This window comes from Sporothrix brasiliensis (assembly GCF_000820605.1).
Source record: "Sporothrix brasiliensis 5110 chromosome Unknown Cont17, whole genome shotgun sequence".
NCBI lineage: Eukaryota > Fungi > Ascomycota > Sordariomycetes > Ophiostomatales > Ophiostomataceae > Sporothrix > Sporothrix brasiliensis.
The window spans coordinates 2,628,362-2,653,932 of NW_024467136.1; the positions used below are offsets into that span (position 1 = coordinate 2,628,362).

At 55.9% G+C, this 25,571-nt stretch overlaps 7 protein-coding genes and 1 non-coding gene across 8 annotated transcripts; 2 read left to right on the forward strand and 6 right to left on the reverse strand.

Moving 5' to 3' along the window:
* Nucleotides 1-350: 350 nt before the first annotated feature.
* On the forward strand, nt 351-1,271 carry SPBR_03096 (20S proteasome subunit beta 7; the record flags this gene model as incomplete). The annotated part of the gene is made up of 2 exons (XM_040761399.1): nt 351-380; nt 465-1,271. The coding sequence occupies 2 exons, from the start codon at nt 351-353 to the stop codon at nt 1,269-1,271; spliced, it is 837 nt and encodes a 278-aa protein (XP_040620770.1).
* A 770-nt stretch (nt 1,272-2,041) lies between these two features.
* On the reverse strand, nt 2,042-4,418 carry SPBR_02401 (glucosamine--fructose-6-phosphate aminotransferase (isomerizing); the record flags this gene model as incomplete). The annotated part of the gene is made up of 4 exons (XM_040760704.1): nt 2,042-2,262; nt 2,344-4,170; nt 4,249-4,319; nt 4,363-4,418. 4 exons carry the CDS (start codon nt 4,416-4,418, stop codon nt 2,042-2,044), a joined length of 2,175 nt encoding a protein of 724 aa, XP_040620771.1.
* A 2,936-nt stretch (nt 4,419-7,354) lies between these two features.
* Nucleotides 7,355-7,435, reverse strand: SPBR_09505. The gene has a single exon. It is a non-coding gene; the product is annotated as a tRNA-Ser (tRNA).
* Nucleotides 7,436-7,961: 526 nt separating this feature from the next.
* Nucleotides 7,962-10,673, reverse strand: SPBR_02336 (uncharacterized protein; the record flags this gene model as incomplete). The annotated part of the gene is made up of 1 exon (XM_040760639.1): nt 7,962-10,673. The coding sequence occupies one exon, from the start codon at nt 10,671-10,673 to the stop codon at nt 7,962-7,964; it is 2,712 nt and encodes a 903-aa protein (XP_040620772.1).
* A 4,549-nt stretch (nt 10,674-15,222) lies between these two features.
* On the reverse strand, nt 15,223-17,171 carry SPBR_02538 (major facilitator superfamily transporter; the record flags this gene model as incomplete). Its single annotated transcript, XM_040760841.1, has 7 exons — nt 15,223-15,459; nt 15,533-15,811; nt 15,887-15,969; nt 16,035-16,085; nt 16,160-16,795; nt 16,864-16,986; nt 17,042-17,171. 7 exons carry the CDS (start codon nt 17,169-17,171, stop codon nt 15,223-15,225), a joined length of 1,539 nt encoding a protein of 512 aa, XP_040620773.1.
* A 1,199-nt stretch (nt 17,172-18,370) lies between these two features.
* SPBR_02727 (salicylate hydroxylase) lies at nt 18,371-19,942 on the reverse strand (the record flags this gene model as incomplete). The annotated part of the gene is made up of 1 exon (XM_040761030.1): nt 18,371-19,942. The coding sequence occupies one exon, from the start codon at nt 19,940-19,942 to the stop codon at nt 18,371-18,373; it is 1,572 nt and encodes a 523-aa protein (XP_040620774.1).
* Nucleotides 19,943-21,638: 1,696 nt separating this feature from the next.
* SPBR_02420 (uncharacterized protein) lies at nt 21,639-23,961 on the forward strand (the record flags this gene model as incomplete). The annotated part of the gene is made up of 2 exons (XM_040760723.1): nt 21,639-23,486; nt 23,599-23,961. 2 exons carry the CDS (start codon nt 21,639-21,641, stop codon nt 23,959-23,961), a joined length of 2,211 nt encoding a protein of 736 aa, XP_040620775.1.
* Nucleotides 23,962-24,173: 212 nt separating this feature from the next.
* Nucleotides 24,174-25,291, reverse strand: SPBR_02961 (glycerol dehydrogenase Gcy1; the record flags this gene model as incomplete). The annotated part of the gene is made up of 4 exons (XM_040761264.1): nt 24,174-24,537; nt 24,604-24,623; nt 24,687-24,819; nt 24,897-25,291. The coding sequence occupies 4 exons, from the start codon at nt 25,289-25,291 to the stop codon at nt 24,174-24,176; spliced, it is 912 nt and encodes a 303-aa protein (XP_040620776.1).
* Nucleotides 25,292-25,571: the final 280 nt, after the last annotated feature.

The window sequence follows — 25,571 nt, forward strand, 5'->3', positions numbered from 1 at the left end:
TGAATGAAGACGCAGCCATGAAAAGAAGCGCGTTGAGGTGCACGTGACAATTACATAATCATTTCATACTGGCACACATTTCTGCCTAAGGCAGAAACTGCCTCCTAAGAGGCAACAGCTGGGACGCGAAGCTGTGGCAGTGAGCTACTGCCATCCAGCCCGTACCTGCCTGAGACCGTACAGCTTCGAAACCACCACAAAATTGCCCTCATCCGTCACCACACCGGCGACTCGATTTTGACGACACGACTCTTTTATTCCACGCTTACATCCACTGCGCGCATTTTATCTCTTGCACTGTCGACTCGACTTTCTCTCCGCCTTTGTCAATTTCCCCACACAAGCATACCATGGACCATACACCGCAAGCTTGGGGTCGTGTATGTTGACTTACCTTCCAACTGGCAACCTGAATGTCTGCACGCTGGCCAATGCTAACAATCGGTCTCCTTGCTCCCTGCTAGCCCCGCGATGATGTCTATGGTGCCTACGATGCCTCCTACCTGAGCAGCAACGGTCCCAAGCAGGCAACACAAGCACCCATTGTGACCGGCACATCCGTCATTGCCCTCAAGTTCAAGGGCGGCGTTGTCATGGCCGCCGACAACCTGGCGTCGTACGGCTCGCTGGCCCGCTTTACCGACACTCTGCGTCTCCGCCCGTTCGGCAAGGAGGCCGTGGTCGGCTTCAGCGGCGACGTCTCCGACATGCAGTTCCTCGACCGGCACCTCACCAACCTCGAGATCGAGGAGTCCTACAGCCACGAGGGCGACGAGCAGCCCGAGAACGACGACGACGACGACCGGGAGAAGCAAAAGAACAAGGGGCTCAACGCCGCCAACATCCACACCTACCTGGGCAAGCTCTTCTACGGCCGCCGCAACAAGTTCGACCCGCTGTGGAACCAGGTGCTGGTGGCCGGCTTCGATAACAACGACGACGTGTTCCTGGCGTGTGTGGACCTGCGCGGCACGACGTACGCTGCACCCAGCCTGGCCACGGGCTACGGCGCGGCGCTGGCGCAGCCGGTCATGCGGCGCGTGGCCGAGACGGAGGAGCAGGTGGCCCAGCTGACGCAGGAGCAGGCCGTTGCGGTGATCAAGGAGTGCATGAAGGTGCTGTACTACCGCGATGCGCGCAGCTTGGACACTTACAGCATGGCGATTGTGACCAAGGGCGGCGGCGTCACATTGACGACGGACGAGAAGCTGGAGCAACAGAGCTGGGCGTTTGCGGAACGCATCCGGGGCTACGGCACGCAGACGGTCTAGGACGCCGGCGATGGCAGTGGGAGAAATAGGGGCCGCGGAGAAACGAGCGGCGGTGACAGCAGTAGTGGTTCCAGCCGGAGCAGTTTCACTGTCGTTGACTCCAGTCGGCAAGCCACATACAACATGCCTCTGCGCCGAGGCATGACCTTTTTCAGTGGCTTGGGCTACATCCGCACATCTACACCCAATGACGAATAGGCCGAGTAGGAGGATAGACACGAACAGTGGAATACGATGCAAAGATGATATCACCTAGAGGAAACCGCAAAACGTCATGTACAACTAGCCGAAATTAATGTCATTTTTATGCAAAGTTTTGAAAGGTCCTCGTAAGGATCAACGTGAGCGAGACGCGAGACTCGTAGTACGGCGACAGAACACTTTGAGATCCAATCGATCGTCGGTTGCATAGGTTTTAAACAGAGGAGTGAGGCACAAACAGAAGGATTGCGAACGCGCAAGTAACCAATCAAATAAATAAATAAAATAGCCAAAACTAAGAAAGATCGTCAAATACCAACAACGTAAAAGAGTCATCATATCCTGCCGCTCAACCTCTACATCGCTTGCCTTTGCTCGTGATCCCTCAAAAGACGCGCCATATAAGCCAGCAGTCTTGGCCCCCAGGTTTAGAGGCTTCCGCAATGTAATTAAGTCTTTGTTCTGTAGAAATATTCAAAACAAAAACGGTAAAATCCAACTCCTATGTAGAATATGGTAATCCTCCAGCCGACTTCTTCGGTTGCGCTGCATCGGTCTTGTTCACCGGCTTACTCGACCGTCACGGACTTGGCCAGGTTGCGCGGGAAGTCCACGTTCAGGCCCTCCAGCACAGCCAGCCAGTAGGCAATCAGCTGCAGGGGAATGACGTTGAGGATGCCCTGCAGAACATCGACGGTCTGGGGGATCTCAATCTTCTCCGCCTGCGACGTCTTGAACTCGACGTCGCCGGTGTTGCAGATGACAATGGGCTTGCCGCCACGAGCAATGACTGAGACATGGTCGTTAGCATATGGACATGACGAGGTGAACAGGGGCCGCAGTGTAACAGAGCGTAAACATAAAAACATACCTTGCTGGAACGCGTTAAGCGACTTCTTGAACAGGTCGTCACGGGTCAGGATCATGATGATGGGGAGGTTCTCGTCAACCAGCGCCAGCACGCCGTGCTTCAGCTCGCCGGACATGACGGCCTCGCAGTGCAGGTACGAGATCTCCTTGATCTTGAGAGCACCCTCGAGCGCCGTGCTGAACTGCGAGCCACGGCCGAGGAGCAGCAGCGACTTCTGGTTCTTGAACTTCTGCTCACACATGTCCTTGATGGCCTGGTTCTGCTCGAGAACCGCCTTGATCTGGCCCGAGATCTTGGACAGGCCCTCAATGATCTCCTCGCGGCGCTGCTGTTTGCTGGCGCGGTCCTCGCTCAACGACAGCGCGAACATGATCATGGCAATGAACTGCGAGGTGTACGCCTTGGTGGAAGCGACACCAATCTCAGGACCGGCGTTGACGTGGACACCGCAGTGGGTCAGCAGCGAGATGGACGAGCCGACGACGTTGACGATGCCGACGGTCAGGGCACCACGCTCCAGACAGTAGCGGAGGGCCAGCAGCGAGTCGGCGGTCTCGCCGGACTGGGACACGAACACGCAGGTGTCGTCACGGAAGACGGGCGCCTGGCGATCGAGGAAATCGGACGCCAGCTCGACGGCAATGGGGATCTCGGCCAGCTCCTCAAAGGCACCGCGCACGGCCATACAGCTGTGGTACGACGTACCGCAGGCAATGAAGATGATGCGGCGGCACCGGCGAATGGTAGAGATGTAGGAGCGCAGACCACCCAGAGTGACCTTCTTGTTGTCAATGTCCAGACGACCACGCATGGTGTTGACGACGGACTCGGGCTGCTCGAAAATTTCCTTCTGCATGAAGTGGTCGAACTTGCCCTTCATGATCTCCTGCAGCTCGAGCTCCAGGGTCTGGATGGTGCGGACGTTGGAGCTGCCGTCGGCCTTCTTGAGGCGGTGGATGTTGAGCGAGCCCTCATGGATGTGGGCGATGTCGTCATCCTCAAGGTACATAACCTTCTTGGTGTGCTCAATGATGGCCGAGGGGTCGGACGACAGGAAAAACTCGGTGGGCATGGGCATGCCGTCGTCGGTCATGAAGGCGCGTGACTGCGAGCGGTGCAGCAGCGACTTGTCGGGGGCGGCCAGGCCGCCCGCGGCGGAGTCAGGCGACAGCAGGTTGCTGCCGGAGACACCAGCCTTCTTGAGGGCAACGTTCTGCGACGCAGTCTCAGCCGGCAGCGGGTTGTTGTCGTCGGCGTACTCGACGTCGACAAAGTCGACCTTCATGCGCTTCTGGGTCTTGACACCAATGACGAGGGGCGAACCCTTGCGGGCGGCAATGACCTCGTGGGGGTAGTGGACAGACTTGATCAGCAGACCGTAGGCGCCCTCCAGCTCGCAGATGACGGCCTTGGCCAGGTCGGTGAAGGCCAGGCTGGGGTGCTGGTCGTAGATGTACTTGGCCAGCTTGGCAATGCACTCGGTGTCGGTCTCGGTCTCAAACTTGAAGCCCTTGCTCGCGAGGAGCGTCTTAAGCTCCTTGTAGTTGGTGATGATACCGTTGTGGACGATGGAGAACTCCCAGGTGGGGTCGGACCGGTGAGGGTGGCAGTTGAGGCGGGATGGCGTGCCGTGGGTGGCCCAGCGGGTGTGTGCAATACCGCAGTGCGAGTCAAAGACCTTGGTCTGGTCGATCTGGGCCTCGTCAATCAGCTCACGGAGCTTGGCGACCTTGCCAACCTCCTTGAAGGCGAACACCTCGTTCTTCTTGTCGCCATCGACGGCGAGACCGGCGGAATCATAGCCACGGTATTCCAACCGCGACAGACCTAGGGACGAGAACGCCAGTTAGTTGCTTGTTTGGCAGTGGCCGTGATATATACGGGAGGATCGTGGCGATGTCTTACCGTTCACGAGTGTGTCGAGGATGAACTTCCGGTCCTTCTCCACCAGGTAGCTGACGTAGCCGAAAATGCCACTGCGAAGGGAAACTTGTCAGCAATCTGAACTCTGAATCTCACTCTGACCCTTGGGCCAGCTCGATGAGCAGCGGTGAGCCGGAGCGTACGTACCACATCTTGCCGGCGAGTGTCGTGAGCCGTGAGGTTGCGAGGTTGTGAAGTTGTGGGAGACGGTGAGAAGAAGAAGACGGGCGAGGCTGAAAGTGGGTGGTGAATGCGGCTGCCCAGAGCAAAATTGGAAAGAGAAGGATGAATGAACAGAGGGGCTTCAGGTATGAAGGAAAGAGCGAGGCAGCGACGACGCAAATTTAAGGAGAAACAGGAACGGGAGGAAGGAAGCAAGAACACAGAATACGGGCTAGTATGGAGCGGGATACGGAACAAGGAAAAAGAAGGCAGGAGCAAACGAGGATTTATGGAAATGGGAAGGAGGGCAGGAACGAAAGGTGGAGGCACTCCCAATGACAATCCGTGTTTGGTGTTTGAGAGCTAAAAAAAACCACAACAGCAACGGTCAGCAACAACAAGGTCGGTGGTTCCTGAGCAGGGCAGAAACAGCCTTGGCTGGGATTTGGAGGCAGTGGTGGTGGGTGAGCAGTGGTGGGGGAGCTAGGTTCAGGGGAAGGAGGGAGGGGTGAGAGGGGGAGTACGATTTAGAGGGGTGGACACAGTGTGCGGTGGGAGCTGGGCATTGGGCATTGGGCATTGGATGGTGGTGCGCGGCCAGCGGGAGCTGCAGAGACGAAACGCCGCCTCCTACCAACGAAAAGGACAGAATACGGGAAGAAGCAATTGGCCGACCAGGTATTAATTACCCGTACAGACATATCGTCGGACTGCGAGCTCTCCGTTTATAGCGATAATCTACACCTGTGCGGAAGGAGTGAATGGGCAGAGTCGGGGTAGGACGGAGCACGACAGAATACAGCAGGAGCGTAGAAATGGTGATACAAACGCATCCTCCCCGGCCAACTTTGCCGCGGGCTCAGGGGCCATCCTGGTGTACGCTCACATATCTTACGGTGCTCCGCGCAAAGAGGCTATCCAAGAGGAAGTGATGGCAGCAAGTCGCGACCAATGTAGGCTAACAAGGCGCCGGGTTGTGGGAAAGGGATACACAATATGTCGTACACTCGATTTGAGGACCCCTACCCAGGACTGACGCCGGCGACAACACAGTGGGAAGGCGTCAGTGGCGGCAAAACCCATTGCAGACACAGCCAAGATGCGGTGTAATTACTCTGTACGAGACGCAATGAGGGGAGGAGCGAGGCGATGAGAGAACAAACGGACCCCGAAACCCCTCAACTCAAAACACAACCGCAATATCTTGACAGGGAAGGTCTTGACAGGGAAGGAGCGCTCGTCCCCACGTGCAAGCAGTCACCGTCCCCCAGCCTATGGGCTATCAGCCTCTAATCCTCAAATTGCCATTTTAGGCGATGACAGGCTCGACCGGAGCACATCATGCTGGCCAATCAGCCGCACTAGCCAAACCAAGCATAGAATGCGGTGAGACTGAAGTCGTGCGAGCCCTGTGCCATGCATACGAAGTAGCTGTCTCTGTTTGTCGTGTCCACCACGAAGGAGTCATCCTTCGTCGTCTGTGGGCCATCGCCCCTCCCAACTGTTTGTGTCTCGCTGGCCACATCACCATTCTTCTGTCGAAACGTCCGATAGCTGCCAGGGACCGTCAATCCTCGGCGGTTCCTGAAAGACCCTGTTGCTACAGGCTACCGAAGCCGCAGCTCAGGCGCTAGTGGCTCTTTCGACTGTGTTTTGTGGCTCCCTGGGCTGTTTTTAGATCGGATCTCGTTAGCTTTGATCCACGCTCGTGGTTTGTTGTTTTGGAAATGGCCGTTGACGAGCATTCCCTTTGCAAAGTGGCTTTGTCGTGACCACGGCAGCCACACTTTTCGCCTTTGTAGTGCCACAGTGTTAGAGGGACGGTGCCAACGGAACAAAGAAGCGTTCACGATGCACAAGCGCAAAATGGGGCGTCACTTGTCCCGAGAAGGGCGAAAAGGGCGAAAAGGGCGAAAAGGGCGAAAAGGGCGACGAGGGCCGCATTTGGTACGATCGTCTTTTGCGGCGTGCTTTGCTCTGTTCGGCCGCTCGTCTGCAACTCGCCTCCTGCCGTCACGATCCATGCGGTCCTTGTCTCCGTCTCGACTGTGGTCTTATTGTCTTATTCTCCATTTTCGTTCCTGCGCCATTCTCGGTCCCTGCTGTCGAACTGTCGCTGGGTGCTGCCGCTGTTTCGTCTCTCTGCAAGACAAGAAAGGAGGGCCAATGGCGAGAAAGTGATGGCGAACATGCCCGTATTAACCAAACCTACCCACTAGTGCGCTCGGTTCACGATTGCCTCCTTTCACGGCACTCGTATTGCCTCCACCGTTGGACGGCAACGCCTCCTGGCTATGGCTTGGGTCCAGCCCTGTTGAGGCCCCTTCCTCAGCATATTGGCCAAAACTCACTAATCATGGCACAGCCCCCTTTTTGACTTCTGACGGCCACCATCACAGCCCCTCGGGACATTTCCGTTTACTTGCGACGGTCCCTCGTTCCTTTTTGCATCCTAGCATTTCTTTTGTTGCCCTTGTATCCTCATGCGGAATTGATCACATTTTTGATGGGGCTGACAGCTGAGAAGAAAGTCTAATAGCGAGGAAGGTGACATGGAAGGAATGTGAGAGGAGAACGCCTGTCAGCCAGTGAGAATGAAATTGGAATGGTGAGCAAATGGCGAAAACGTGACGGAGAGGCTCTTGGTTGGCCACTTGCATAAGGCTGCGGCTTCCATTTATGTAACAAGCTGTCAATAGTAGAGACACGACGTTATCGGAAAACATTGCGATATTAAATGACAACAAAAATAAACGAGGGGTTGGATTTTGCGAGGCTTGCGTAAAATAAAATGTTCAGTAACTTAATATTATGAACTTAAAAAAATAAATAAATAAATAAAATTAAAACAATTGACGTTATCATAGTTGGACAAAATAAATCGTATATAGACAAAAATGTAAACGGCAAAACAAAAAAAGAAACTCGACAAGAAAGGGATTCGAACCCTCGCTCCCGAAGGAACGGGCTTAGCAGGCCCGCGCGTTAACCACTCCGCCATCTTGCCATTTGCTAGCTTATGCTTGGTGAAAAATTCACTCTTTAGTGGCGATAAGTAGGGAGACGCATAACATCAATTGCAAAAGACACCCACTAACCCGATCGCTCCTACCTTTGTGTAAAACCACATATTCAGCTGCCCCTAACCCTAACCCGCCCTTCCATGCTTTCCCAACAAACGGAAATTTGTGTCGCACTCACAACAGTGGCCGTCAAAGTATAACAAATGGCACGTTATCATTGCGATGAGTATTCAGGATGTTGGAACTTTACATTGCCGATTCCCAGCATTCGCAGGACGGAGTGCGATACAAAACCGGCAGCTCTTTCTTGGTTCCGCATATGACGCACCGATTACGAGTCGCACAAAGAAATGATGAACATGCATCGATTATGGATTAAATTATCGGTAAAAAAGGTATGTATAAGAAAGATGAGAAAGGAAATAAAGGCTAAGGAAGCAAGGATGAAAGCCGACAAACACCACCCAAGATTCATGTCCATCAAAAAACTGTCGAAACAGCTATTTTACTTTACAGCATGATAGCAGCCAGGAGGGTGCCGAAGAAGACGCTGACGAGGGCAAGCGAACCACGGCTAGCCGCGGCAGTGACAACGGTCGTCGGGTTGGTGGCGTACGAAGTAGTAGCCGGCGTGGTACCGTTGTTGGAGCCACTGCCCGAACCAGAGCCGCTGCCCGAGCCACTGCCAGAGCCAGAGCCAGAGCCGCTGCCCGAGCCAGAGCCGCTGCCCGAGCCGCTACCCGAACCACTGCCCGAGCCACTGCCCGAGCCGGAGCCCGAGCCGGAGCCAGAGCCAGAGCCCGAACCAGAACCGCCCGAGCCACCCGTAGGGGCGGTGGTCCCAGACACGGGGCAGACGGTCGTGGTGACCGGGTAGACAATGGTGGTCACACTGCCGACAGGGCAATTCGTGACAGTGGGCGCGCACGACAGAATCGTGGAAGTTGTGGTAGAGTAGATGGTCGACGTCGTGTAACCGTTGCCAGAGCCACCAGAGCCACCAGCGGGGGCGGAGGTCTCAGTGACCGGGCAGACGGTCGTGGTGACCGAGTACACGATGGTGGTCACGCTGCCGACAGGGCAGTCAGTGACAGTGGGCGCGCACGACACGATCGTGGACGTTGTGGTAGAGTAGATGGTCGATGTGGTGTAGCCCGACGACCCTGAGGCGGACGCAGAAGCAGGAGTCGACGACGGGACCGACGAGCCAGAGCCGGACGCAGAGGCAGACTGAGTCGGGCCACCGCAGCCACTAGCAGAGACGCAGTTGCACACGGCACTGACCGAGCTGAGGACCTGCAGACCGACGTCGAAACCACAGTCGCCCAGAACACAGTTGACGGCGGCGTTCTGGATGTCGGCGGCGTTGGCGCACTGGCAGTTGTAGTCACCAGCGGCACATCCGGCGTTCGTGACAGCGGCAGAGTTGATGCAGCCGGTGGCGCAGGTAGGGACGGCCGAGATCTGGGCGGCGCAAGGCGTGCACGGACCGCTAGGAGAGCCAGAAGCCGAAACCGAAGCCGAAGCGCTGGCGGAGGCAGAGGCAGAGGCCGACACAGAGGCGGGAACGGACGAAGGCGACGACGAACCCGAGTGGGAGGCCGAAGCACCGCCGCAGCCACTGGCGGACACACAGTCGCAGACGGAGCTGACGGCAGGGAGAACATTCAGGGCAGTGTCGAGGCCGCAGCCACCAATCACGCAGTTCAAGGCAGCGTTCTGGATGACATCGGCAGAGGCGCACTGGCAGGTGTAGTCACCAGCAACGCAGCCCGCGTTTGTGACAGCAGCAGAGTTGATGCAGTCGGTGGCACATGCGGGTACGGCGGTAATCTGCGAGGCGCAGTTGGTGCAGACGGGCGTAGCCGAGACCGACGCCGAGGCGGAACCAGAGCCCGAAACGGGAACAGACGACGGAACCGAAGAAGCCGAAGCGGAGGCAGAGACGGAAGCCGGGGCCGACGACGAGCCCGAGGGTGATGCTGAGGGGCCACCGCAACCACTGGCGGACACGCACTCGCAGACGGAGCTGACGGCGGGCAGAACATTCAGGGCGGTGTCGAGGCCACAGCCGCCAATGACGCAGTTCAAGGCAGCGTTCTGGATGACATCGGCAGAGGCGCACTGGCAGGTGTAATCGCCAGCAACGCAGCCCGCGTTTGTGACAGCAGCAGAGTTAATGCAGCCAGTGGCGCAGGCCGGGACCGCAGTGATCTGAGCCTCGCAGTTGGAGCAGACGGGGCTGGACGAGATCGGGGCGGAAGCAGAGGGCGAAGAAGAGGCGGAGGCAGACGACGAAGCAGCCGAAGCCGAGGCGGAGGAGGAAGAGGCAGCGGCCGCCGACGAAGATGCCGAAGCCGAGGCCGAGACAGAGGCAGGAGCCGACGAGGATGACGCAGACGACGAAGCCGAGGCGCCACCGCAGCCACTAGTCGACACGCAGTCGCAGACAGAAGAGACGGCAGGCAGAACGTTCAGGGCGGTGTCCAGGCCACAACCGCCAATAACGCAGTTCAGGGCGGCGTTCTGGATGACATCGGCAGAGGCGCACTGGCAAACAAAGTCGCCGAAAACGCAACCGGCATTGGTCACGGCGGCGGAGTTGATGCAGTCTGTTGCACAGGCAGGGACAGCGGTGATCTCAGCCTCGCAGTTGGAGCACACTGGAGTAGGAGGGGCCGAGATGGAGGCAGATGCGGAGCCGGAAGCCGACACCGAAGAAGAGGGCGACGAAGAGGGGGCGGCCGGAGACGAAGGCGCTGAAGAGGGGGCGGCCGAAGATGAGGGTACCGACGAGGGAGCCGACGAAGGCGAGGCAGGGGCCGACGAAGGCGCAGACGACGAAGCAGCCGAGGACGAGGCAGGCACCGACGAAGGGACAGACGAGGGCGGCGCGGACGAGGAGGCGCCACAGCCACTGGCGGTGACACAATCACAGACAGAGCTCACAGCCGGCAGGACGTTGAGGGCAGTGTCGAAGCCACAGCCGCCAATGACACAGTTAATGGCGGCGTTCTGGATGGCGGCGGCGTTGGAGCACTGGCAGGGGTAGTTGGCGTCGGCGCAGCCAGCGTTGGTGACGGCGGCAGAGACAATGCAGTCCGTGGCACAATCGGGCACGGCACTGATAAAGGCCGAGCAGGGACCGCAGGCAGGCGGCACGACGGCCTGAGCCATCACGGCGGTGCTGCCCACGAGGGCGGCAAACACGGAGGACTTCATGGTGGTCAGAAGTGGAAAGGGCAAAGAAGCGAAAGATCTTCCAAACAAAACGAGTGACTGAATTTTTTTTTCAAAAAATAAAAATAAAACGAAGGATGAGCACAACAAAAACTTTGTCTTTTGTGTGTCTCTGTCGAGTCAGGCTGCCGATCCAGGGGAAGACAAGGATACCAGGCGAGGGAGAGACGAAGGAGACGGACGGGCGAAGACGATCGCCACGGGCCTGGCCTTCTTATATGCATCCACTCGTGGTGGTCCTAGACGGTGAGGCCGCTCTGGGGCCATTGGCATTGGGCCCATGGGGATGTGCCTACGACAAACGACCATCCTACCCTCGAGAAGAAAAGAATGGGTACACTTCTCCTCCTTCGTCTTCATATCCCCTCCACCACATGCGAATGGGCCCAACCATCTCCGGAGACCCCAGACGAAGAGAGGGGGAAAGTGGTCTGGCCAGGAAACTAGCAGGGAAGCGCAAAGGAGAACAGGAGGGCCGGATTGGAACGGACGGAGTATGACTCGCTCGTGAAGAATGGCAGGCCTTGGGGTGTCAAGAAGAACGGATGACAAAAGGGGGTGTGTGCCAATTTTTTTTGCACAAATCGAGTCGACGCACGACGTCTGCTCATTTGGGCGGCAGGCTGACGGTCTTTGAACACTAAAGACCAGTAGCTGGGAAAGCTCTTGGCGATGCGAGTCGTGCCAGCCCAGGCAGGTCAAAACTACTCCTTGGCAGACATGGAGGACGTCAATAAAGGTGCAGATGCTCCATACTTTTGTGTATTCCAAGGCATGGAGGAGGTAATAGTCAGTGTCAGTGTCAGTGGAGTGGTTCACCCTTGTCATGCCTTGTGTCATTGGGTAGTCTTGGACCACAAAAGCTAAATTCCGCATGTCCCAGGCCCCACAACGTTTACTTTTTTCTGATCTTGTTTTACCTCCTGGCTTCCTCACGCACTCCTAACCCGCAGAGCGGCCCCAAATTGGCGGACGGACGACCTGCCCAATCCGGAGTGGCCATGCCGGGGAGCAGGGAGCTGTGCCCTTCACTTTCTTTTGGGGTCCGGTGTCTTCACGGAGCTTTACTCCCTGTCCCTTGCCCTTTCACTTGTTGTTTTCATCCAATTGTTCTCCTATTGTCTGTCCCTCAGACTGGTTGTCTCATTTGAGTCCGTTCCGCCAAGATATGCACGATCACTCCAGTCTATGCTGCATTGGTTCTGGAGGGTGGCGCTTGTTGACTTTCTTTTACGAGAAATCACATGTGTCGTCACTAACAACTTGCTTTTCGCACCAGAGTTTGCTGTTCGACTGCTGCTTGCGTACGGACACATACGATGTGTCCACCTTGACATTTGTGGTTCATGAGTTGCCTCTGTTTTGTTCCGGATTTTCTAGCTATGGGCACGTATTCCGCACATGGCGGGGCGGATGCTGGAAGCAACCTATCGGGGCTTGTTTTCTTGTCGTACCAGATTCTCTTTTCGTACATGCTGTTGTCTTTATTTAAGTTGTTTTGATGTTTCGTCGACTCAAAACTTTTGCTTTAGCTGGTCTTTTGGCCTTCTTCGGCCTCTCCTCTTCGTAGACGCTTTGTTAACGGCACCGACCATATAAATTTAACAGATGGAAGCAGGTTTGTACAAACTCCTTTTGTTTTCGACATCGACAACCGGGTCAATTGAGAAGTTGGATGCTGGTCTCATGTCCTCCGTCAAGTATGTTGTTTGGAGTGTACATTTGGAACATCGTTAGGCTTTCCAATTGACTGTGACACTCTGTCGAGAGGGATACTTTTATTACCCTGAGCGAATCCTTCCGGGATTCGATGTTATTTATGCTTGTCCTCTCTTTTCGATCCCCCTTTTTTTCTCTTATGTTTCTCTACTTTTTTCTCTCCTTCTTCCCCCTCTATTTTGTGCCTTTTCGTACCCTTTCCCCCCTCAACATTCATCTATTTCTTCCTTTCGCTTCTTACCCTAACATTGATTCAATGATGCTTTTCTGTCCGTTTTTCCATTTTTCTTTCCTTTTCTGGAGATTTTGTGTCTCGCTTATTCGAACTGCGCCCTTACCGTATTCGGGAATGGTCGCACTGGGCTCTGGAAAGGGGCTGAGGGGGTACTAGTATAAACAAGGAAGGCATCGGCGCTAGGAAAGAAACACGAAGGTACATTTAGCGTGTAGCTCCTGAGGATGCCCCTGTTATGCCTTGCATCCCCTTTACTGTGGTTGAATTCCCCCCAGAGAGGCAGGCGTTTGCTATTAAGGTTTTGATGTTGCTGTTTGGAATTGGGGTTGGGACGAAGACGTGGTTTTTGGCCGTTCCACAAACTTTCGTTCAAGATGGTGTACCAATGGTTCCCTGAATGGGATTTGAGCCACCCCCTTTGTCGCCCTTCCTCTGCAATGACCAAATTAACACCCCCTATACAGGAGCAATGGAGTTGAGGGCGAATGATTCGAGACACTGGAGGGGCGTGGATCGTGGACGAAAAACAGAGGAACTCCGTAATACGAACCGAGAGACAAAGACGAACAAATGCACCGTGCCGCATAAGCTTTTTCGTCGCACCATGCCTTTCTGGGTAGCGTGGCAAGCCCAGTCTCATTTGGCTGCGGAAAGCGGGGGTGGGCTCCTTCACGCCTTTCCATAATTTGCTCTCTGCTGTGCCTTCACATGCTTGTGCCGGGGGTTTCGCGTCGTGGACGCTTCCTTGTTAGAAGCCGAGTGTTCTGTTGGTGAGAAATGTGGAGGGTCGATGCCGGAAAGCCGGGCGGAGCGGCACAACAAACAAAGAGGCGGCCAGGAAAAAGAAAGCAAGCTGTGAGAAAATAGTCATGAAAAACCATGCAGACACAGTACGTTCACAGCAGTGACGAACTAAGATCAAAACACGAGGAGGCTGAAAGAAAGTGGGTGGGAGACTTGTTTGAATCTAAGCCGAAGAAATTCGCTTGTGATGGACAGGAATTGAGGCGGCAAACAGAACAATGACAAAAGATAATGTTTGGAAGTTCTGCTTTTGTTGATTTCACTGGTCGCAGGACCGTAAAATATGTCGATTAAAGACAATGTCGACGTGCGTTCGCATCGATCGACAGTGTGGGACGTCACCATCGACAGGTGTCGTTCAACTTTAAATCACGGGAAGGCGCGACGGGCGGATGGCGAGCGGGAAGGGTTGAGAAATCGAGACATTGTACGGAAGATCATCAGGGAAGGGGCGATGGGGAAGATTCGGGGCGTTCTTTCCTTGGGCAATGGACAGCGATGAGCCGTCGATCGGCCGTTACGCAGGTGGCGCTTTTTGGGGTTTGGTGGCGCCAGGAACGAGAACAGGCTTCTTCCCCAACAAAGCGACAATCACAGGCCAGTATTCCCCAGACTCGCTATTCTCTCTTTTGTGCCAGCTGGGCCTCGGCGATGAATGCGGGGAAGGCACAGGTGGGCCGCCCCTAGTGCCCAGTTAGGCTTAAAGGGCAGGAACGTACTCTGTGTGGGGGGAAGGAGCCACTGACAACAATTCAATGCAAATTTGCTAAAGTTAGCGAGACGTCGATATGAGCCCCAACATGGACAAAGTGGAAGAAGAAGTAAAAGACGTTGATTCTACCAGAAAATAAGAGATTGACGAGGTTGGTATACTTTCTTGGTGAAGGAGGTTAGATCGAAAAGTGACATTACTCCGCAAACAGAACAAGCAAAGCGAAGCCACTATAAATCAATAATTCGAGCAAAGAAGAAAGTCCTGGGCGATCCCCTGGGGAAGCCGACACGGACACCAGCATGTGCGTCGGCCATGCGGTCGAGTATTGCTCGAGGTAGGTGAGGAGACGGAAATAATGCAAGGCAGACGCGGACAGTGAGCTGAGAGAGACGCGATCCGCTGTGTAACGTCTTGCCTCTATTTGCCTCCATCGGATACGGGCCATCGTTTTTCGACATGCAGCCCTCGCAACTCCTTCTCTTTTTGATTTAAGCTGTTTCTCAAAAAGTTTATTTATTTATTTTTAGCTTGCGTCTGTTCTTTAACGTGCTGCTCAATGGTCATAAACCTCGTTTGATAAGTATGTCAAGCTAGGATTAAGTTACATGGTACATTGTTAACCATAAATTGCACCCGATCTCGCTGGTTGACTCGTCGATCAAAGAGGTGTTAACTTGATGTATCTTTGCTTTGTGTGTCTTTGTGGTTGGCTTCATTTCGACGCCTTAACTTGCTTGACTTGCTCTTAAACCTTCACATACTGACGATCTGGCACCGCGATTGTCCTTCTATTTGATCTTGCCTTTCGTCGTCACCACATTTGCATGCGGCCAGATTGTATTTCAAGACCACCTGCCAGAATATGGCCGCCAATATTGGACACGGTATTTAAACAGATCGGCCTACTGTCGACGACGGCGTCATGGCTAAAGCTGAAGATGAAGGGCAGTCTGCAGATTTTCCCGATAGTACGGCGCGTCGAGAATGGACAGTTTGGATTGCCTAGGGATCTATCTTCCGGAAAAACGACATTTAAAAGTCAAACACATTGCCTCCTACTAATACTTCTCAACGATAGTGTCCGGTGCCTCGACATCTTCAACGACACCAGCGTCCGCCTGCTCTTTGCGGGCGACATCACGGTTGTGGAACCAGCGCATGGCCAAGGTGGTGAGGACAGCACAGGCGCCGAAACCGGCGGTGATGTAGTTGCCCGTGACAATGTACGGCTGTTTGCTGGTGGGAAAGGTGAAGATGGGGACCCAGGCGGTGAAGATGTAGGCGAAGGCATTCATCTACGATCCTCAAAGGATATGATTAGTGATGTGCGCCCACAGGGAGAGCAGAACAGTGAGAACCAAAACGTACCAAGGCGGACACGTATGCCCGCTTCTCCGGGTCGTCGCGGTTGACCTCATTGACCCAGGTCCAGGTGATGGCGGCCGAGGTGCCGGCGAGGGACGTCAAGTAGTAGAGGACCCAGCGAGAGGCGATGTGCGTCGGGTGGACTGGCGTGGCCGCGAGGGCGATGGGGAAGATGATGGCCATGGTGCTGGCAAAGAGCATGCCGGGCCAGCGCTGGGACTTGGGCAGGCTGTCGGAGACCCACGAGCTGATGAGTGTGAAGAAGATGGTGAGGAGGTTGATCTGGAGGGGTTGTCAGCAATGCACGAGCTCAAACGCTCAACGGCTCAAACAGACAAAAAGGAGAGCGTGGCATACTCCCAGAGGAATGATGTTGATCTCGGCGACGGAGAACCGGAGAGGCTTGCCGGCGACGTTGTAACTCTTGACCCAGAAGATCACTGTGCTGTTAGTGCGGGACTATATGATATCGGACGGGGACATCACTGGGAGAGGAACGACATACTGGAAGCGCCAGACTGGCCCAGCTGGGACATGAACGTAAAGAAGAGAGGGACTGTCGAGTTAGGGCGCGCTCACGAATGGCGAACAGCCAGCGATTTGTGGAAGGGGGGTCCGTCGGTGACTTACACAGATACACGTGCCATGTCTGGTGCCACCGCTTAATGTCCTTCCACTTGAACAGGCCGGTCAGCGGCTTCTTTTCGGTCGGCATGCGCGCCCGGGCCAGCTGGGCCTCCTTTTCGGTAAAGACCCAGTTGGCCTTGGCCCGCGACGGCAGCTGCGGCATGGCCACGGCCGTCCACAGCGCACAGGGCACCGAGATGGCGCCGCAGACAATGTACATCCAGCGCCAGCCGGCCAGGCCGTTGACGCCGTCGAGGCCCGTGTAGACGGCGGCCATCAGGAAGCCGGAGAAGAGGGGGCCCACGGACGTAAACACTTGGATCAGCGAGTTGCGGCGGGCCAGTTCGTGCGGTTTGTAGTAGCTCGAGGCGATGTACATGACGGCGGGGAAGTGGCCGGCCTCGAAGAGGCCCACGAAGAAGCGGAAGCAGTAGAGCTGGTTGACGTTGTGGACGCCGGCGTGGGCAAACGTGAAGGCGCTCCAGGCGAACTCGAGAAAGGCAACGTAGAGGGGCACGTTGACGCGGGTCAGCAGCAAATTGGACGGCACCTGCCCAAAGACGTAGGCGGCGCTCCAGATGGCGTTGGCGTAGTTGAGCTGGTTGCCATAGAGGTTGAGGTCCTCTTTCATGCCGCTGTCTGGGGGTGTTAGTCGAGGGAGTGGCGTGTTCGGGGGTAACCAGGGGGCGTCGAGGGCATGAACCTACTGAATGCGTTGGTAATGTTGACTTGGTCAATGTAGCGGCACATGACGCCGAGAGCCGATGCCGAGATGAGTGTCAGGTCGAGCTTGGTCAAGAAGTACGCCTCTTCCTTGGAGACGTCGAGGGCTGTGACGTTAGTGAGCGAGTGCATGCCAGGGTGTTTGAATCCCCGGGAACGTACATGACCAGAAAATCGACCGCCACGTCCGCTTTCCCTCTGATGGTCGAATGTCGTCGTCTGACGAGACGTCGGCTGTGGAAGAGTAGACCAACTCATTCTTGCTAGGCGCTGCCGTCTTGAGATCGGCCATGATGAATAAGTGGCGATGTGGATGTAAACAGTTGTGAAGACAAAACAGGAAACTGGACCAGACACGCCGGAAGAAGGGGCGAGATCGTGGAAACTGAAATTGACACACGCCTATCAACTTATATCAATCCACGCGCGTGGCACGTCCGAGTCATGGCAGCGGCATACTTACTCCAGCTCGACAATCTGTATCTCGTGAGGTCTTGAGCGGTCCTGCTGGTCCGAGAATGGCCGGGGTTGACGTCGGGCCTAGTTTCCTGGTTTCCCTTTACAGGAATTTTTACAGGCATTGTTACCGACATTATCTAAATCCGACAAATTCCACCATTTGATACCTTTTCATGCAGTATTTTCTGTCTGCCGAGCAGTGTTTTGGCGACCTTTCTGTTTTGTCTTTACCTAGCTTAGATGGCGACATTTTCGATGCTGCGCTCTTACACGGCCAAGGCCAATGACACCATTCAAGACAAGGCCAGCCTCGTTGGCACTCCGCGACAACCCCGCGAGACGACCAGCGGCACCGATTTTAATGCTCCGGACACCCAATGAGCACTGTACCTTGCCTGCCGATCGCTGCCACAATATCCCAAACGGCCATGCACCCGCGATGACGGAAGATGCCATGTTTTTGGTGTCAATTCGAAATGGTAGACATATGTCGTACTACTACCTCAATTCGGTATTTAAAAAGCCATGGCGTTCCTGGAGAGCAGAGAAGCCATTGCCTCTAATTGGATTGCGTTGCAGGCCTGTTCCGTTAGTGGCTGTGGATTCTGTGAATTGTTACAAATCTGATAAGAAACTAAAATGAAATACTCCGTCGACAAAACAAAAACAATCGACACCGAAATATCCTCCGAGCCATACTGATAAGCAGAACTAAAAACTACATCCCATGGTGCTATCACTGCTCGCCGCATTGCGAAATCCTGTGGCGTTTGTTCGACTCGAATCCGGGTTCAGACAGAACGGTCCAGACATGTCACTGCAGGGGCGACAGTTGTCTGCTAATTCACGTCGGCAAAGACGTGACAATCAGCATGACTCGTAGCTTGGCAAACAGGCACAAAGTTTTAACAGACATCTCATGATCGTTGAATTGTGTCATTGTCACGATATAAGAAAATATCGTAAGGAATTGTAATGAATCGTAATGTACGCTGTCTCTGTTGCCCATCTGCTCTCTACTCTCTATCCTGTTTAGGCTGCTGCAGCAGTCACCTCCTGTACCACCGGCACAACCACGTCCTTGACCGATGAAGGCTGCTGCTGCTCCGGTTGTCCGTTTGTGACAGGCTCTGCTGCTGCTTGGGGGTTGGCCTCGCTGGTCTCTTTTGTCTTTGCAGACTCTGTCGCAGTGGCAGGCTCTGCTGTAGTTTCCGGGGCGGCATCGTCCGTCTCGTCCGTCTTGGCAGACTCTGTCGTTGTCGCCAGCTCCTTCTCCCTCTGCTGAATCACCTCTTCCACCACCTCGTCCGCGTGGTACAAGTACACCCATCCGGAGCCACCTTTACCGTCATCCAGCCAGAGCCGTCGCACGCGCTCGCTGATCTCGTCGTGCAGCGGCAGCTTCTGGCTCGCCACGTCCTTGACGATGGCGCCGCCGCGGTCGAGTTCCTTGTACAGGTTGGCGTAGTGCGGCGAGCGCGCGTGGTCGTAGACCCACAGCGCGTCCACCAGCGCGCGGTCCGTTGCGTGGGCCCACGACAGCGCCCGGGCCAGCGTGTACGCGTCCTCAAACGCAAAGCCCGCACCCGCACCAAAGGCGCCGGAGAGGGGATGCGATGCGTCGCCCAGAAGAAGGACACCGCCGCCGTGGGCGGCGGTGGTTTTGGTGCCCACCGGCTTGACCACCGTCTCCAGCCGCGGGCCGTGGAACATGGCAAACTCTTGCGTGCCGCCCACGTCGGCGGCCAGCCGCAGGATCTGCCGCAGCGGCGGCGCAAACTCGGCGTACGACGGCAGCAGCCGGGTCATGTCGTACGGCTGGCCCCAGCTGGTCTGCTGGGCCGCCTCGTCGTCCGACAGGTCCGGACGGATGCGCGCCGTCACTTCGAAATCGTCCCCGCCCAGCGGGCACGTGAAGACGTACTTGCCGCCGACATACTGCCAAAAGACGGGCGAGGCGGGGATGCCGCTGATCGCGGCTACGTCCTGCTTGCGCAGGATGGTGCGGTACGCCGACTGGCCGTTGTACTGCAGCGTGTGGTGCGGCGACAAAAACGAGCGGACGACGGACCGGATGCCGTCGGCGCCAATCACGAGGTCAAACGAGGACACCTCGCCGTCGGCAAACGCAAGGCGCACAGCGGGGGTGTGCGCCGTGTCGCTGGCGTCCTCCACCGACACCAGCTTCTTGTCGGTCCTGACCCGCGATGCGTCGACGGCCGACAACAAGGCTTTCTGCAGCTTTGCCCGCACCATGCGTCCGCTGACCTGGTGCGGCGGCGTGTCGTCCGAGTGGAACCGCCGAGCAATCAAGACACCCGTCACGGCGTTGCGGTGCTCGACATTGCGGCCGTCGGCGGCCCGGAACACGTCGCGCGCGTCCACCCGGTCGGCCACGCCCAGCAGCTCCAGCATCCGCCACGTGTGGCGCTGGATGCTGATGCCGCCGCCCGTCTCGCTGATGCGCGGCTTCTTTTCGTAGAGCGTCCAGTCGACGAGTGCCGGCAGGCCTTGGCGGTACTGCTTCTCGTTGAGCTGCGTCAGGGCAATCGCTGCAGCGAGGCCGCCGGGGCCGCCGCCGATGATGGCCACTTTCCAGGTCATGGTGGGAGGGAACAAGGCAATATTGGTATCTTAGTACTGGAAGTAATTGTCCAAAACCTTTCTTTCCGTATGAACTCTATTTATTTATTCATGCGGCTTGTCTTCTTTTATCGGCCGCGATTCGATTACAACAGCCTGTCCTGGCTTGGATGGCGCACTGGCCGGAGTGGATTGCGCCATGTTGTTACGTTATTTCCATCGGTTCATCGCTTGCGGCGCGCCTTGCAGCACACCAACCTAATTTCACCATACGGAGCTTGCTGATACGAAAATGCTTGCTTCGTCCGCAGATTCCGGCCGAATTGATCGGCATCTTCATTCCATTCCCGCCGTCTGCCAAAGTCGACTTCCCTCGGCATCCGGGCCGGACTGAAACAGACTGGTTGCTCTCCGAGTCGTTTCTGGGTCCACTCTCCTTGCTATATCCTTCTTATTTGGTTTCGAATAGTGCTTGGAAACGGTGAATAATGAGATACTGTTGATTTTCATATATATCGCAAGAAATTAACGAGGAAATGCAGTAAAACTACGAAGAGGCGCGACCCTTGAATTTCTTGTGGTTAAGTTTCACCACTGTGGAAGTGCTATATACGCTTGAATGACCCCCGGCGTTGCATGCTCGCTCTTTCCAATCTCTGCCGTGGTTGCGTATCGGTAGCGACATACCGCCGGCAAGTGCCGCCAACCTTCGCGGGCCCAACCGCCGTCCTGACAAGACCCTGAAAGACCCCTACAATGGTAAACACCAATCTGACTCCCCACGACCTCTTTTCTTGCAATAGTCGTATGTCGTTGATAGATCAACACTTGCAGGATTGTTGTCAGGATACGATCTTTGCGGTCTACAGTCAACATAGCTCTGCCCGGTTTGATCTGTGTGCCATCGCTGGCACAGTTGTCTTTTGCTGTATCATCAGCCATATCGCATATCGGTTGCTTGCCAATGCCAATCAACAACCTGAAAATTCATTCCTTCTCGACGCCACTATGTAATAAACACAAGGCAAACCCAAAAGTTTGGCCGTTCTTCGTTAGCATGTTCCCCGCGTCGGGTAGCCTTGCCACGCTCTCGTACAATATTCCTCTTTGCCACTCAACTTTGACGTCAAGAGGTCATCCAACTGGTTTAATACAACCCTCGAATCAAAGGTATTACACGACAAACTGTCTTGTAACGACTCTCTCCTGTGTCTCTTAGGTGCTGTTGTAAATCCACCTTGACCTGTAATTTTGGCGCACGAACATGATGTTTCGTCGATTGCCAGGTACATGGGGAGTTGCGTGGAGAAGAAGGGGATCGTGCGGAGACAGTGTGTGCGCCGTTGTAAATTTAATATGACCAGGCAATATGAACTGCCGCCGCTATTGGTGGGACATTTGTTTACCCTGTCTTTTTACTAGTTCTGGATAGAGGAAGCGATGGAACGGCAGAAAGTGTTCACTGTCATATTATCCCCCAAGCGAAAGTAGACAAAGGTTGAGACGGAAAGATCAAATCTGGGGAATAACCTGGACCCAGGACCGAGTCTCTGGAGATTTTGGGGTGTCATTTCATTCTTTTGGGGGAGCTTGACGGGCGGGAACACAAGCCATATACTATCCATATAGTATAAAAGGTGGACGATACTAAAACGGCCAGATTTCTTTTGTCGCTTGTGACGAACACCTGCAATTCACTTATACGACAATATCAACAATGCTGGGCTCGCTTTATTTAGCTCTGGCCGCGGCATTGGTCGCCTCGCCAGTCCACGCACGTTCACTGTGGCCAGAAAAGTCAACCCCTTGGTCGCGAATCACCCCTGCGGAGGGTGCGGTGGTCGTGGACAACAGCGCAAAGCCATACCAGGGATCGTACATGACGTTCCAGGCCGGCGTCGATGCGCTGAACAAGACAACCAGGACGCCGCAGAATCTGTTTGTTTTCCCGGGCACCTATGTCGAGCAAGTGTACATTCCGCTGCTGGCATCCAACCTGACGGTCCAGGGCTACACGCGCGACGCCCGCGGCTACGAGAGAAACCAGGCCACAGTCACGTACAACCTCGCGCTCATCAACACGACCTCGGACGACCTGACGGCCACCTTGCGCCAGTGGAACACCAACACGAAGGTGTACAATCTCAACGTGGTCAATACGTTCGGCCACATCCACTCGAATGGCCAGAACCTGGCCGTCTCGGCGCACACGACGGCCCAGGCCTACTACGGCTGCCAGCTCATAGGCTACCAGGACACACTGCTGGCCAACACGGGCACGCAACTGTACGCGAAGAGCCTGATTGTCGGCGCCGTCGATTTTATCTTCGGCCAGACGGCGCTCGCGTGGCTCGAAGGCGTGGACATCCGCACGACTGCCGCGGGCTACATCACGGCCTCGGGCCGCAGCAGTGACACGAACCCGTCGTGGTACGTCATTAGCCGCTCCACGGTATCGGGCAACAACGACTCGGTCGCAGCGGGTGGCAGCTATCTGGGCCGCCCATGGGGACCGTTTGCGCGCGTTGTCTTCCAGGAGACGTATCTGGGCAGCATCGTCGCCGCGGCCGGCTGGAAGCAGTGGTCGACGAGCACGCCCAACACTGACCATGTGACGTTTGCCGAGTACAACAACCGCGGCCCTGGCTCGGTGCAGGCCGAGAGCCCGCGCGCCAGCTTCAGTGAACAGCTGGCGGCGCCCGTCTCGATCCGGTCGATTCTCGGCGCCAACTTCCAGGACGAGTGGTGGGTGGACACGAGCTACCTCGACCCGAGCGACTTGGCCCCAGGTGGGTCGACCACGTCGACGTCGACTGTGTCCACCACATCGGCCGCGTCCAGCATGGCCACCACCACGACACCATCGAGCCCCACTGCCTCGACCAACCCATGCTTCTGCACCGAGTATGCTCAAATCGCCACGGCCGTGGCGTCGTGCACCGACATTGTGCTGTCCAACATTGCCGCGCCCAACGGCGCAGCGATTCGCCTGTCGGGCCTCAAGACGGGCGCAACGGTCACGTTTGACGGGCGCACGACGTTTGGCTTTGCCAACTCGTCGTCGTTTAGCCCCATCACGATTCGCGGCACCGGCGTTACCATTACAGCCAGCCCGGGTGCGGTCATTGACGGCAACGGCCCGGCCTACTGGGACGGCCTGGGCTCCAACGGCGGCACGCCCAAGCCCGACCATTTCATCGTCCTCAAGCTCACGGGCCACTCGGTCGTCCAGAACCTGCACGTCCAGAACTGGCCGGTGCACCTGTTTTCCATTTCCGGCAGCAAGGATCTCGTGATGCAGGACCTCGTTCTGGACAACTCGGCCGGCGATGCGCCCAACAACCGGAGTGGTGGTCGGGCCGCCGCGCACAACTCGGACGGCTTCGACCTCAGCTCGTCGGTCAATGTTCTGCTCCAGCGCATTGTCGTCGACAACCAGGACGACTGTGTGGCTGTGACAAGCGGCAACAATGTGACGGTCAGGGACCTTGTCTGCCGCGGCGGCCATGGCCTCTCGATTGGGTCCGTCGGCCTCAAGTCGAACAATAACGTGACTAACATTGTGGTGAGCCTTCTTCTGTGCGGCCTATGTATTTCGGGGTTTTTTTGATTTTTGATTTTTTTTGATTTTCTTCCTTTCCAACTACATACTAACACGACCCCCGGAAACACACCAGTTTTCCAACTCGTCGGTGGCCAACTCGGAAAACGCCTGCCGCATCAAGACAAACTACAACGCCACCGGCCATGTCGCCAACATTACCTTCTCCAACATTGCCGTCAGCAACATATCCAGATACGGCATCGACGTCCAGCAGGACTACCTCAACGGCGGCCCCACAGGCAACCCGTCCAACGGCGTGCTGATTGAAAACGTGCTCTTCCACAACGTGACGGGACATTCCAGCGCCTCGGCGCAGGACTACTACGTGTTGTGTGGCGACGGGGCGTGCTCGAATATTGCGTTTTCCAACGTGTCCATTGCGGGTGGCGCCGTGGCTAGTCGCTGCAACTACCCAGCGACCGGATGTCCGTCGTGAGGCGGAAGACGGCGTAAGCTGGCCGAATCAATAAACTCCGTTTCACGACCTTGGGGACCTTATAATACTGTACAGTATATAATGAGGAGTGTGGAAATACCTCTCGACCTCGGTCACGTAGATGACGCTAAATTGTCGTTTTATTTGCTTTCTTTTCATGTACATACTATGAATAACGGTTTTGTTGCGACCACGTCGCCCATACACATTGCCTACTCGTCGTCGCCAAAGAACACACGGATCGGCATCCAAGCGTCCTGCACCACCTTGAAGCGGCCCTTGACGGCGCTGATGCGGTCCATGTCCGCCTGTGCCAGCGACCAGCCGTCGAGCGCAAAGTTCTGCTCGATGCGGGCCGGCGTGACGCTCTTGGGGATGATGCTAGTGCCGCGCTGCAGGCCCCACATGAGGACGATTTGTTGGGGTGTCTTGCCCTTGGCCGCGGCAATCTCGACAATGGCCGGTTCGTCCATGAGCGGGCCCGAGTTGTTGATGGGCGATCCGGCCGTGCCGCCGAGACACGAGTAGGCGGTGCAGTGGATGCCCTTTGCTTTGCAAAAGTCGAGCAGTTTTGGTCTGGGGCGGGATTGTTAGCGTGGTGTCGAATCAGGCATGGAAAGACGGGAAGTCGATGGTACATACGAAGGGTTGCACGGATGAAGCTGCCATTGCCTTGTTAGCTTGGGTCCCGTCTGGTTCGTTATACCGTCACGAGAGACACATACCTCAATCTGGTTCACGGCTGGCACGATCTTGCAGCTCGGATCTCCCAGCAGCTTCTCGAGATGGCGAATCTGGAAGTTGGATACGCCAATGGACTTGACCTTGCCCGCGTCCACCAGCTTCTGCATTTCTTTCCTGTCCACCGGGGCCCACTGAATTAGCTGGGATGTTGATGCGTGCAGATGCTGCCTTTACAGTTTGTACGGACGCACCACGTCTTGATATAGTCCCAGTCGGGGAGATGCTTGGTGGCATCGTCGGGGTCTGTCGAGCAGGGGAAATGCATCAAAAAAAGGTCGATATAGCCAACGTCGAGATCGCTCAGCGACTTCTCGAAGCCCTCGGCCACCCGATGGTGCCAGGGATTGTCCAGCTTGGTCGTCACCCAGATCTGCTCGCGGGCGACACCCGACCGGCGGATGCCCTCGCCGACCTCCTGTTCGTTGCCATAGTTGAGGGCCGTGTCGACGTGCCGGTAGCCATGCTGGAGGGCAAACTTGACGGCGTCGCGGACCTCGTTGGGCTTGGACTGCCACGTGCCGAGGCCGACAGCCGGGATGGACCGGCCGTCGTTGAGGGTGAATGTCCGGGAGGTGTTTTGCACCATGGTCAAAGGGTCTAGAGTGAGTGTGTGAGAGTAAGCCGGTGCGTATCAGCATGGTGCCCGAATAGGAACAAACGACACGGCAGTGAAGAAATACGAGTGAAATAAAGGAATGATAAACAATGCAATTAATACACCTGACGTCACGCTACGAAATCGTGTGATGTTGGCCGATGTAATTGGCCGATATGTGGAGGTCGAGGGACGAGATCGGCCAACAACACAATGGACACAGACGCACGCGACCAGCGCAAGACGATCGGCCAACTGCCAGCTCGCGTGG